The sequence below is a fragment of the Siphateles boraxobius genome, unplaced genomic scaffold (assembly GCF_051911475.1).
Source record: "Siphateles boraxobius isolate OS27281-9 unplaced genomic scaffold, OSU_SipBor_1 76, whole genome shotgun sequence".
Taxonomy (NCBI): domain Eukaryota; kingdom Metazoa; phylum Chordata; class Actinopteri; order Cypriniformes; family Leuciscidae; genus Siphateles; species Siphateles boraxobius.
Genome location: NW_027509204.1, coordinates 3370408 through 3384680, shown reverse-complemented (window position 1 = coordinate 3384680; position 14273 = coordinate 3370408). Strand labels below are relative to the sequence as shown.

Sequence of the window (14273 nt, the reverse complement as noted above, 5' to 3'; positions counted from 1 at the left end):
GGCTAAAGACAGACATATTTATTAAGTAATTTAATGTAAGAATAATAATATCAACAAGAGATACCACCAAGACTTCTTCCAAAATGTAGTACTTTTTTCTATAAAGTATTGTATCTAACTTGGTTCAATATGAACTTAAAGGGTAAGTTTATGAAAAAAAAGATTTAACATTCTGTCATTATTGACTCACCCACATGTCGTTCCAAACCTGTAAGACTTGGAACGACGAGAGAAGAGAGATTTCTGTCCCTCCATTGACAGCTACGCAACTACCACTTTGACGCTTCAAAAAGCTCATACAGAAATTGTAAAACTAATCCAAATTAATCGAGTGGTTTAGTACAAATTTTCTGAAGAGACTCGATCGCTCTTGATCGCTCTATGAAGAAAAGATTGAATTAAGGCTTTTATTCACATATTGATTAACAAACATAAACATTGATGACACATATATATATATATATATATATATATATATATATATATATATATATATATATATATATATATATATAGATAGATTTATATATTCAATCTGTTTATCATAAAAAGCAATAGTTTCTCTCTCAAGATTTAGACTAAACCGCTCAATTCTGATGGATTAGTTTTACGATCTCATTATGAACTTTTTGCATGGGCTGTCAATGGAGGGATAACATGATTTTACCAAGTGTAACATGTTCTTGGATCAACATCTTTGTTGATCATGGAACAACATTCCAATCAACCAAGTTTACATTTTATGTCAAGCTTAGGCTAACAACCAGGGTTAGGTGCTGCTACATCAGTGTTATTCACCTATCATTTCCCTCTGGTATTTGGGATGAGTTAGTGTTAGGTTTAGGGGTAGGGATACGGTTAGGCCTAAACTTTTGGACAGGAATGTATTGATCCAGAACCATTTAATTCAGAACCAAAATAGTTTGTTCCAGAACCATTTATTATTTGGCAAAATCACATTGACCATCAATGGAGGGACTGAAATCTCCTAGATTTCATTAAAATATCTTAATTTGTGTTTCAACGATTAACAAAAGTCTAACGGGTTTGGAATGACACGAATAATTAATAACTGACTTTAACATGATTAACATGTTTACTATCCTATTCACTATTAATTACTATCCTATCCTTTATAATAAGGTGCTTGCAGAAATAAAAACAATGTATAGCAAGTCATTTTTGACTACTTTAAAAGAGACACTTACCAAAGATGGTGTAGATGATTCCCAGGAGCAAGTCATTCCCTTTCGATATTTTGGACATAAACAAGTAAGTTTCAGATGAGTTTTCCATCTGCACAGAAGAAGACAAGAAGCAAATGTAAGACCACATCCAGAAATTTGTTGTAACGGTCACCAGCTGGAGTGCCCTTGAGAGCCACCAGAGGGCACTCCACATCAGACTATTGTCATTCCCTAATGAAACTACATTTCCCAGAACACTCAGCCTAGACTCATCATCCCTGATTGCATCCACCTGTGTCTCACTACCTTGTTTAACTCAGCCTATAATAGCCTGGTCTTCACATTCTTTGTATGCAAAGTCTTGTATGTTGTTATGCTGCATATCTGAGCATTTCTCTGGTTCCATGTATTTCGTTTTTTGGACTCTCTGCCTGCCTCTGGATTACTCCTTTGCCTTGTTCCCAGCCTTGTGTGTTTTGTTTGTTTGGACTGCCTACCTGTGTTTCGATCTGTTGCCTGTTCATTGGAGTACATGTCTGGATTGCCCCATTATAAAAGCTGTATTTGGATCTCAACCTTCTTGTCTCAAAGCAGTTTGTAACATTTGTTTTAGTTCGCACACATTCCTCTTAATTTTAAAAGTTAATGCTGTTGGATTCTGCCATTTTCCCAGAATTGATCAATGCATTTCCATTAGAACCTGCTCTATTGTAAAAGATGAGAAGGTCTCATTATGACTTACCATAAATCAATTTTGCTCTAAAGAGCACACAGTCCACATAGCAAAGAGATGTAGTATGTGTGAAGTGATGCATTACACACACACACACACACACACACACACACACACACACACACACACACACACACACACACACACACACACACACACACACACACACACACACACACACACACACACACACACACACACACACACACACACACACACACACACACACACTAGAGCATGACGGTGTGTGTAAGGACTCTGAATGAAACCAATGGTTTGGTTTAGTGAACATAATGAATTATACACTGTTCTTATAACCTTATTCTGGAGTACTTTAAGAGGAGCAAAGAGCATATTCAGAGGAAACACATAAATAGTAATATGTCGGCACTTCCATTGCTTTCTCATTCCTAACACATTTTTTGCTTTCCTCCACTTTCATCTTTAGCCTGCGGGCACCTGACCCAGAGGAATATATCACACATAACAAATGATCCAGCGCTCCACATCCTCTCTCCTATAGCCTATGGAAATATATTTTATCATACAAAATATTGCTCTTTGATATCAAGAACAAAAAATTTATCTGCATCCCACGACCAACAGACCACATTCCCTGTAGTCCGTTCAGGAAATGTCAGTTGCAAGACAACAATTCTTCCTTTGATTTATGGATTTGTCAAGTGTGCTATCAATTTGATTGATGCTCTTGAGTTTTGAAAGCTATTACACTGGTGGACAGTAACATATTACCAACTTCCAAGTCAGTTACTAATCTCACATGCAAGCAGTTCACATCTGCATGTTTAATATATCATGTTTGATGATACAATTAATCTTGTACAGCCTAAGTTTAAAAAGGCCCTTCTTATCATCAAGGAAAATTCTCCTTCAATATAACAATAAATCTGTGTTTTGCTCTTGGTTTTAATGATAACATTTACAGTATTTTGATGGTCCTCTTTAAACATTCTGTTGATTATAAGTAACATTGCACCTATGGTACATGTCAACTAACTCTCATTACAGTATTAGTAGAGTATTAGTAGATTGTTAGGGGTAGGGGTAGGGTTAGTAGAATAAGGGGTTAGTGGAATACATGTAGTTACTTATAGTCGGTAGAATGCCTAAAGCGGTCCATCAAAAAAAAGTGTTAGCTTTTACTTGATCAATTTCAACATAAGTCTTTTGAGAACTAGACTTATGTCTTAATAATTAACAAGTTGTTGGTCTCCTCTAAACGGTTTCTTCAAACAGTGATTAATTGATTTCATTGTGTGAAATAATTATAACATTACCGCTACATACCCCTCAACTATTTAATTCAATATTTTGTAGATCGTAGAACTGACCAGCGAGCAAATCTCCTAAAACAACGATATTAAAGGAAGAGCAAACGGAGACCCCACATTAATCTCACATCTATGTGGCGATCTCAACAATGTCTCAAAATGTGCAAGTGAAAAATGTCAATAGGGATTCAGGTGTAGACTATCAACTGGTGCTTTATGTTAGGAAGGCTTCTTTTATGTTCCACAGAGGAAAAAATAAGTCACAGGTTCGGAAACCTCATAAGTGTGAGAACATGTTGTCAGAATTTTTATTTTTTGGGTGAACAATCCCTTTAATGTCACAAAAGTTGGTTGGAAATATGGGGTGATGGATTTTGAATGTGAGTGAAAAAAAACATCAAAAGGATCCTTTCTTTATAGTGGTTTTGTTACCATTTCAAATGGCTCACTTTTGAGAAACTGTCTCTGAATCTGTCCATGTGAGAAATGAAAAACTGCCATATCAGTGCTTAATCTCAGTTCGATTATGAATAATGATATTTAGGCATTTCAAAAGAGATTTATGTAGGTATACGCCCAGCACACACTGTGAGTATAATCTGAAATGTATCCTGATTTAAAAATAATAAGACTGATTCCTATTAATGCACTTTTATCAGTGTATGGCAGCTCTAATTATAGGACCATTAAAGGACAATTCCGGCCAAAACTGAACCTAGGGCTAAATAACACATGGGTCCCAAGTCGACAGTTCTCTGGGATGCGTTTTCATGATCATCGAATGTACCCAGTTTTACCTTTAGTTTAACCACAGATTAGCTTACCCAGATAGCAAAAAATATCGGCACGGCTTCTTTTTGCCGCCGGCCCCAAACTGTCGGCTATAGGTGCGCCCCGCTGGCGGAGATGAAACGTTTGCCGCCGAATACGTCACTCCCATTTCTTGCGAGATGCCGCCGGCGAACAGCCGCCGGGCCGCCGACTTCATTCTCTCTGGCGGTTGCCGCCGTCTAAATGAACCGCGGCCGGCTGGCGGCAAGCCGCTTTGAAATCGACCAGCCATGTCATTGGCATGAGTGGAACTGACAGCATTTTAACTTTCACATTTAAAGCGATTATAATTATTATGTGAATTATATCAAATTTTGTTGTTGTTGTTGCTCCAAAGTCATTAGGGTTTATAACAGATTTGACTCAGTCTGATTCCATGATAAGGTTTAGGAAAATACATTTAAATTACGTTGAAACTCTGAAGCGATTCAGTGATATGCCTATGTAAAATATATAGAATTATTTTAGTCACTTAGGGTGACAATTCTTTACATTTATTTGATTTATGCACAATTGAGATGCACAAATAGTCCAAAAAGAATTCCTTTTGTAAAACTTACTTGGCAATAAATATCTTTCTGATTAGGTTTTAAAATAAATATTTCATTCATGGTATGAACAATTTAGCAGAATAAATGGATGAAGTTAGACTTTTCACCAATGCCTGAAATCAGTGAACAGTGAAAGACATCTGCAACTTGGCCAAAAGCTTGGGTATGCTTTAGATTTTTTTTATTAATTTGCAACCATGGTAATATTTATAATAAACATGAAAATCCCTGTTTTGACCTGAAAGATAAAGTGAAATATTTAGAAATATTTTGTCTCTCTGTCACCCCAGGAAATTTCGTTTATGTCTTTCATTTTTTTACAAGCTCGATTTTTTTATTTATTTGACCTTTTACAGGTATAAGGGATTAATTTGCAATTGCGAGTTTTGCAATCTGTACAAATGTTTAAGAAAGTATTAAAGCACAAACAGAGAAGTACCTCCACCGGCCGAGAGGGGCAGTACCTAAAAAACCGAAGCAGATTTACCAACACAACAGTGGCCACTCGTCACACGATTTCAGTATTTGATTAAAGATTATAAGGCTACATGAATTTTAAAAGAATAATGAAGTGCACAGATAAATCATTTATAATAAACACTACAATATTACATATAAAAATACGAATTGTAAAATCTTACTTCAAGAGCAGGTGACACAAGTTCAACAAACAATGTTGAAGACGTTTGCTTGCACTGAGCAATTAGGCACAACTTGCAAACAGCACCTGTGGTTGTCGGTTTAATTCCCACTGGGGCTACCTGTACATGTAGTAGACCTAGATATAAAGTAAAATTTAAGATTGTATACTGCATATATTACAGTCTGAATCCTTAGCCTTTCACATTTTTTATTTATTTATGAGAAGCTTCAGAGAAATGTAATTTGTAACACTTTTTTGGATTTTCAGCTTGGTGTAGGGGATAAAGCATGTTTTAGAGACATGTTCCTGAAGACCATTGTTCAAAGTAAGTTGGATATTTTTTTTAGATTTAAGTAGATGTGTATGTCCTATTGTCCTCATGCAATTCAAATTAAATGACAGATATGTATTTTCTATATTAGCCATCCGGAAGGACCCGGCAACCCAGGATGCACTGATGAGGCGGTCCAGGTTAACGTTACGCGTTACCTGAAAGGAGCATCTGACCGTGAAGGCAGAAAAAGGCGCCGCACAGCTGAGAGGGACCCACAGCCGACCACTTAAAACTAGACTGACTACTGACACCCCAGAATCACTGACAACTGGAATCCTTTCTTTATCTTGCAGTCAGTAGAATCAAGACCCCTAAAGAAGTCAGAAGTGTCAGACTACACTCACTCACTGTGGAAATTACTTTCTTTTTTTCTTTTTCAAATAAAGCTTGTAAATCCTTGTGCCACAGGTCAGCATTGCCGTTATAATGGCCTATTCTACTCCAGAGCTTTACTATAAATTACTAACACTTTTCATATTGTTAGAAATGGCTTGTAAATGTAGTTATACTTTTATTTATTTGGTATCTTGCACATTATTTGGTATCAAATATCCTCTTTACTTGTCATAATGTTTACTGGTAATTTTTTACCCTAGAGCTGTCCTTTTTATATGAACACTTATTGTAAGTGTTGTAATTTGCTTGTAAGGCTGTTTAACCAAAATTGAATTGGAAACCTGCATGTTAGTATATTGATTTATTTATTTTTCTGTTATGTTTCAGTGATCTGAAATATCTTGTTTAAATGACAGTTACTGTACTTTGAAATGTGGAATAAAAATGCCAATTGTAAATTTGTCTGGTTTGAGCAATCATTATTCTTGCTAAACTGCATGCTATAAATAAAAAAATATATATATATAGCCAGAATAAGCGGCGGCAGAGCGCTCGAAAATAGCGTTTGCCTCCGGCGGGCCGCGGAAGGACGGCCTTCAATATAAAGGCGGCGGAACGGCGGTTGGCCCGCGGGCCGGCCGCTTAACGAAGGCGGTATGAAGGCGGCTGCCGCTTTTAAAAAGCGGCTGCCGCCGGCGGTGCGCCGTCCAACGTGTTTGCGATGGCGCCATTCTGACGCTTCTACTGCCGCCGGAGAACCGCCGGTGGTCCGCCGACTCATTGCTATCTGGGTATAACGCTAGTGTATGGGGCATAGAATAAGTAAAAATAAAAATCGCTAGTTAATACCACTAAGAAGGCTCAAAATAGCCCCTCACTAACACGGTAGCATAATAAATAATAAAAATATAATAAAAAAAATATAATAAAAAAAAGCCGATAGCCGATAGTCGATAGTAACAGTTCAGCTCACGTAGCGCAGCGTTCGTGGTTCGACTGGTCAGTTTAGAACTTCAAATTTAACTTCTTATGTTATGTTTTTATGTTATGTCTTGCTGTTGTTAAAGCATGGAAAAGCACCAATGTGTTTTGACATTTTTTCCTCCGATTAGGTTGGTTGTGAATTACATAAAATTACATTACTGTGTAAGCACACATTTTCCCAGCTTGCAGCCTTGCACACAGTTTATGCTAAAGAGATTTCCAAGGCTTTGTTTGCATATTTCAAAAATCCACTTTTGAAATTCTCTACGTTTCTCTTTTTTCTCTTTGTCTACTTGCATAGGAGCAACTGACGGCTTGAATGATATAACTTTTGACAATATTTTTGAAAAAATGACAACTTCATTCACAATCCAAGCACAAGTATGCAACACTTTCTGTGTGATACACCCATTTCATACACAAGAAAAAAGCAGTTTGTGCTCAGGCTGCAAAGAGTGATTTAATCTATTATTTCTCTAAATAAGAGAAATTTCAGTAACACTTTACAATAATTTTCCATTTATTAACATCAGTTAATTAGTTAACTGATCAACTAATAATGAAATACTTTAATCTATGTCAATGTTAATTTTCAATACACTTTAATACACTTTTTTAACTTTAGTTTGTGTGTAATGTTGCTGTTTGAGCAAAACAAAAAAAGATCTGTAAGGTTACAAAGCTAAAATTCCCTCCAAAGGGAGATGTTTTATTTAACAGAATCCCCTTTTCAAGAACTACAATGAACGGCTCGTTTGGACTACAAAACGATTTTTCCAGATCTTATGAAATAAGGTACTATAGGCTGTTTTGTTTTTTGTTTCGTTTTTACATTTATGTGACTAGCCTTCACTTGGGATTTATTTAATTGTCTTTTACTAGACTGTTTGCTCCTTTTATTCCCATTGGCAAAACATTTTGTGAAGGTCTCGTTGTTCCTCCTGTTGAACCGCAAAACTTTGCTGTGTATATGTTAACGGTTGGCAATGTTCAGTTCAGTCGCTCAATTTAATATCTTTAGATTGACCGTTTTTTTCTTCTTCTTTTTTTTGACTACCTAAAAATGCTTAGCGACAAGCAAGGTGGTTAAGTGATTACTCTCTAATTTAATATTTGTGAATCACTTTCAGTTATATATTGTTCCTATTTCAAAAATAGAATTGTTTATGTTTTTTTCAGATAAGAGGTACTACATTTGTTCTTTGTGTATAATGGATTTTAAGTTTCATTCTTTTTCTGTTTTATCCTTAAACATAAGTGGTTTATGTGACGCAGTAAAGAGGAAAGCTGTTTTTATTTTATTTTGTAAAAGCAGTGAGTCAGATATAATTATTCTTCAGGAAATACATACATGTGATATGGATGTAAAATTTTGGAAAAATCAATGGGGAAATGCAATTAACTGTAGCCATGGCTCTAGTCATTCTGCTGGAGTTTCAATTTTATTGCACAAATTTAAAAGGTACATTCTAGAATAAATTAATTCTTCTGATGAAGGCAGATGTATTATTTTAGCGATTAACTCAATCTTCATTAATTGTAATATTTATGGTTGTAATTCCTGATCTGCCAACAGGTCTCTCTTTTCTCAGATAACCTCTGAATTGAAAGAAGTAATTATAAATTTTCTGGTATATTCTCTGAAAATCCTAGTAACGGTTATAAAGCAAAATGGGAATTTTTTAAATATAAGGCTGGGCAGATCACCATCGGAATAAGTAAAGAGTTAAAATCCTCAAAAAAAAAAAAAAAATATATATATATATATATTAACTCCTTAATAAAATAAACACTTTATTGCAAAAATCATTAACTCAGGAGGAAGAATTACTTTTAAGAGAATTAAATTTACAAATGAATCAAGCTTATTTGGATTTAGCAAGAAGGCTCTATATTAGGTCAAAAGCCAACTGGCTAGAAGAATGAGAGACTAACTCCAGTTACTTTTTTTTGCGTTAGAAAAGAGGACTTGCAGGAGAAATTCATTAACAGCTCTAAATATTAATGGTGTCAGGTGCACCGATCCTAACTTAATTACTCTGTTTACCACAAATTTTTACGACAAACTTTATACTTCCGAATGTAATTTAGATAATTGTGAGACTTTTGTCAAGACAATTAAAAACTATATTCCAACTTTTGATAATGATTTTAAAGTTCTTTGTGAGTTAAAATTGACAATTGGGGAAGTTAAATCCGCTCTTTTCTCAATGAAGAGAGGGAAATCCCCTGGTGTTGATGGTTTTTCCGTTGAATTTTACGTCCATTTTTGGGACTTAATAAAATCCCCATTGCTTTGCATGTATAAAGAATGTATTACTCAGAAGGAAACTTCCAATGAAACAGGGAATAATTTCCCTTATTCCAAAACCTGAAAAATATCCTCTCTTATTTGATAACTGGCGACCAATTACACTCTTAACAGTTGATTACAAGATATTGGCCCTGGTATATGCTAATAGGTTAGGATTTAATTTTGACCAAATTATTGCAGAGATGCAGTCAGGTTTTGTCAAAGGTAGGCATATTAGCAATACTATAGCTAAAACTTATTTAAAATTGATTGGATTAGGCTGATTTTGTGTGCTTCTAATTTTTCCTGTGCTTCTGGGTAATAAAAGCGTAAATGTATAATGTGAGATAATGTCACTGTATAAATGCGATGGCACGTTAATTGAGGGTATTCCGGTCAAAGACACAATAAAGTATTTAGGTATTCATATAACAAAAATTGTAGTAGTCAGACAACAACTTAATTTTTCTAGTCGGATTAAGAAATCCCAAAATATTTTAAATCTTTGGTTACAAAGAGATCTCTCTATGGTAGGAAGCTCTAAAGAAGAAGGTCTTTCTCGCTTCGGGTATCCATCCCTTTCTCTATACGTGAATGACTGTGCTGCGTGTCAATAACATTTTCCTTGACTTTATATGGAAAAACAGGGGCCAGTTGCATAAACATAGCCAATATGTTAAGACTGTGTCTTAAGTTTTAGTATGACAAACTAACAGTTAGTCAACAGGCAATTAGTCTTACTTTTTAGTATCAAATTAGACCAATCTATATAACTGACTTAAAACGGTTATGAACAGTTTAAAAAAAAAAAAAGATGACTAACTTTTAAGACTAGTCTTAGCCGTTTATGCAACTGGCCCCTGGTCTCATAAACTTAAAAAAAGCGGTGCTTTCCAATTGTAGAAGTGATGGGGGACTAGAAGTGCATTATTAATGTGTTTAAAATCATTTGGATTAGAAGATGTCTAATAAATTCAAATTCTATATGGTTTTTCATTCCTAATTACATATTTAATAAAATTGGAGGGCCCCCTTTTATCTTAAAATCTAATTATATGTATAATAAACTATCTAATTTTCATCAGCAGGCTCTTCTTGCATGGAAATTATGTTACATCCACAATTTCTCACCACATAAAACTTTTTGTGGAAAAAAAAATTGTGGAATAATATGAATATAATGTCACGATTTGGTCTTGTCTCTGTCACGTTTTGGTTTGTTCATGTCATGTTCCATGTCTGTCATGTGATTCCCTGTTTGTCATGTGATCCTACCATGTGTCTTGTCATAGGTTAATCGTCTGTTCATTGTTCACAGGTGTTCCTTGTCTTGTCATTAGTCTGTATATTTAAGTCCTCATGTTTGCCATGTGTCTTTTTCAAGTTTTGTTCCACTGTTTGGTAAGCTCTGTTAATGTCCTTGTTTTTAATATAATAATATATATAAGTTCATGCCACGCTACATTTTTGTTTTGAGTTCATGCCACGCCATGCTTTTGTTTTATGTTTGCTTTTGTTTGTAATAAACTGCACTTGGGTTCTCTGTACTTGCCTCCAGTGGATCCTTAAATAATAACTGTTAGAAACAAATCTCTCTTTTTCCCCAAATGGTTTAATATAGATTTATTTTATATCCTTTCTTTATTTGACAATTCTGGTAACATCTTGTCTTGTGAACACTTTATGACTATCCATGACTTCCCTATTAATTTTAAAGAATACAATACTGTGCTTAAGGCTATTCCTACTGGTCTAGTGCAACTGGTTAAGAGCCACATTTTATGCAACCAAAAAGATATGAAGGAGTCGCCTTTGTTATTGGATGGCATTAGCATTTATGATAAGAAATGTAATAATAAACATATCCGCCAGGTTTTTCAAAAAAGAGACCTAATTTGCCCTAGAGGCAGATCCCACTCGGCTGCCTTAACTGACAATATCCAATGGAGAAGAGCATGGTTGTTACCCCATAAATATTTTATTCCCAACAAGACCAAAAAAGTCCACTTTAAAATACAACATAAGATATACCCTGTTAATACAACGGTGTCCAAATACATTGATATTTCTAGTACTTGTTTGTTTTGTGGTGAAGAAGATGAAACATTGATACACTTATTTTATTCTTGTAAATTGGTTCAGAAATGTTGGTCTAACGTACATTCTCATTTAAATACAACCCCCATTCATGCACATTCTTTTAATTTGAAAGATATTATTTGTTATTAAACGGACTCCAATTGTCACCAATAGGCTCAGTCACTTTCAGTTTGTTTTGGATTTTCTCACGCGTGTTTCCCTGTCTGTGTTTCCCGCCACAATCTGTTCCCAAGGACACTAATCACCTTCCTCACAGCTGCCTGTCATTTATGTCATCATCATTGTGTATTTAAGTTCCTGCCTGTTTTCTGTTCAGTGTCCGGAATTGTTTGTGTGATACGCTCTATGTACGTGTTTACACGCTGTTGCACCTGTTTGCCTGTCTTCCGTGCCTTTTGAATTAAAGAACTGTTGGAATATACCTTCATCTCCTTTCTACCCTGAACCACCCCATGACACCAATACATCTAAAGAATATGTTTCTAACTTTTTTATTTTGTTTGGCAAAATAAAAATGAATAAAGAAAAATAATACTAAAAAATAACATTAAACTGTAAATTTTTAGTCTTCAGACACAATTTAATACATTCATAAAATAAAAAAGTTGTATCTGTTAATATTATTTAATGGACCTGAGTTAATATGAAATATGATTTTTTTTATTAACTATCGCTTTCAAAGATTAATAAATACTATAACATATGTATTGATCAATTATTTTTTAATATAATGCACAAAGCGAATGCACAAAGCGAGGTGGTAACACTTTATATTAACTGCACGCTATTAATCATTAGTTAAGCATTAGGAAACCGTTAATTCATCATTTATAAAGCATTAATATACATTAATAATCAGTTTATAAATACAGATATAATTGCTTTATTCTTGATTTATAAGCATATTGTGGCTAATAGGCCCTTTAAGAGCGGCTTCCAGATGCAAAAAAAACCCCCACAAAAGTTCAGGAGGGTGGTGAAGCGGAGGTGGTCTTGGGGGAGGGATGGAGGGCCAGGTCCGTGCACGGGAACGGGACCAGGGCATACCAATGGCAGACCTGGGTCGTGGAGCGTGGGCAGACCTGGGAGCGTGGGTGGACCTGGGTCGTGGAGCGTGGGCGGACCTGGGTCGTGGAGCGTGGGCGGACCTGGGAGCGTGGGTGGACCTGGGTCGTGGAGCGTGGGCAGACCTGGGTCGTGGAGCGTGGGCGGACTAGGCTGTGCAGGCGACAAGGGCAGAGCAGATTGTGCAGGTGGCCGAGGTGGACCAGACAGTTCAGGGGACCAAGGTGGACCAGACAGTTCAGGGGACCAAGGTGGGCCAGAAAGTTCAGGGGACCAAGGTGGACCAGACAGTTCAGGGGACCAAGGTGGACCAGACAGTTCAGGGGACCAAGGTGGGCCAGAAAGTTCAGGGGACCAAGGTGGGCCAGAAAGTTCAGGTGGCCAAGGTTGGTCAGACAGTTGGTGACGCGGCCTCCATGGCCCCATCAGGGGACCTACTGCCCCCTCCCAAAATTTCCTTGGGGGCAGCTATGGGGTTATGGGCCGGAGCAGACCCCGGAACAGACCCCGGCTCAGACACCGGCTCAGGAACAAACAGAACCGACGTGGACAGCCTCTGGCTCGGCAGACGTGACGTGGACAGTCTCTAGCTCGGGAGACGTGACGTGGACAGTCTCTAGCTCGGGAGACGTGACGTGGACAGTCTATAGCTCGGGAGACGTGACGTGGACAGTCTTTGGCTCGGCAGGGTCTGGCTGGACAGGCTCTGGCTCTGGGACAGGCTCGGCGGGACGAGATTCAGGCTGTAAGGTCTCGGCGGGACAAGATTCAGGCTGTAAGTCCTCGGCGGGACGAGACTCTGGCAGGGCGGTTTCGGTGGGACGAGACTCTGGCAGGACGGTTTCGGCGGGACGAGACTCTGGCAGGACGGTGATCCTTGCAGACCGTGCAGACCTTAGCGGGGAATCTGCCAAGCTGGACATCAGCCCTGAACGACAATAGACCGATCCGGTGGCAGACCTGATGACTGGCGTGACGCGAGGATTCTCAGGTTCAGTAGACAAGACGTGCAGGAACTCGGTCTCGGCAGGAGGGGATACTGTGGGTTCACGGAGCTCTTCCTCTACCGCGCCCACAGTAAAAGAAAAAGTCTAAAGTGACTTTTTTCTAAAGTCCAGTGAGGATCATGCAAGTGCATGAATGAACGGAGCGGTTCAGATAGTCCTCCCCGAAAAAAAAGATCATAAGGCACTCTGTGCTCATTGAGACGAGATGTGCGAGTTCAATAAACTCTTTGACATACTTCTCAATCAACCGATTCCCCTGACAGAGACGCAGGATTTGTATACCTGTATCACTGATTGAAACCAGATAACAAGCAATGGTCGGGGCAGGCGGCGAGAAGCAAGGTCGGTTAACAATCCAAGTCGTGGTAGGCAGAGAACGATCAGAAACGGGGTACACAGTCCAAGGTCAAGGCAATAAATAATCCACAGGGAGAAACACTCAGAATGACAGCCAGGAAAGTCAAGACTTTGCACTGGTGTGGTGCGTGGAAGTGGTTTATATGTGTGTGTGTGTGTGTGTGTGTGTGTGTGTGTGTGTGTGTGTGTGTGTGTGTGTGTGTGTGTGTGTGTGTGTGTGTGTGTGTGTGTGTGTGTGTGTGTGTGTGTGTGTGTGTGAAATAGATGCAGGTGTGTGTAATCAGCGCAGTGCAGATGTATGATGGGAAATGTAGTCTGTGATAACCCAGGGAGTGCGTGGCTAATCGTGACACATATCTATAATGTGTTTAATAATTGTATTTTCATAATTTATTAATGATCAATTTATCATTTATAAATGAAGTATTGCATTAGTTACAAACCAGTTATTTGGAAGGTGTCAGTGGTTCATAAAATCCCTTACAAAGTGTAAGTAAATGATTAATAAACTAGTTAAATGTACATTCATACATCTTATTATTCAGACATATAGTAATAGT

General features: G+C 37.4%; 1 protein-coding gene across 1 annotated transcript in view; it reads right to left on the bottom strand.

Annotated features, from left to right (window-relative positions):
* Nucleotides 1–14273, bottom strand: part of opn7b (opsin 7, group member b) — a 140017-nt gene that overhangs the window by 78668 nt on the left and 47076 nt on the right. The window contains exon 2 of the mRNA XM_077217782.1: nt 1209–1296. Within this exon, the coding sequence (XP_077073897.1) occupies nt 1209–1296 (88 nt within the window). The remainder of the gene's footprint in view (nt 1–1208; nt 1297–14273) is intronic.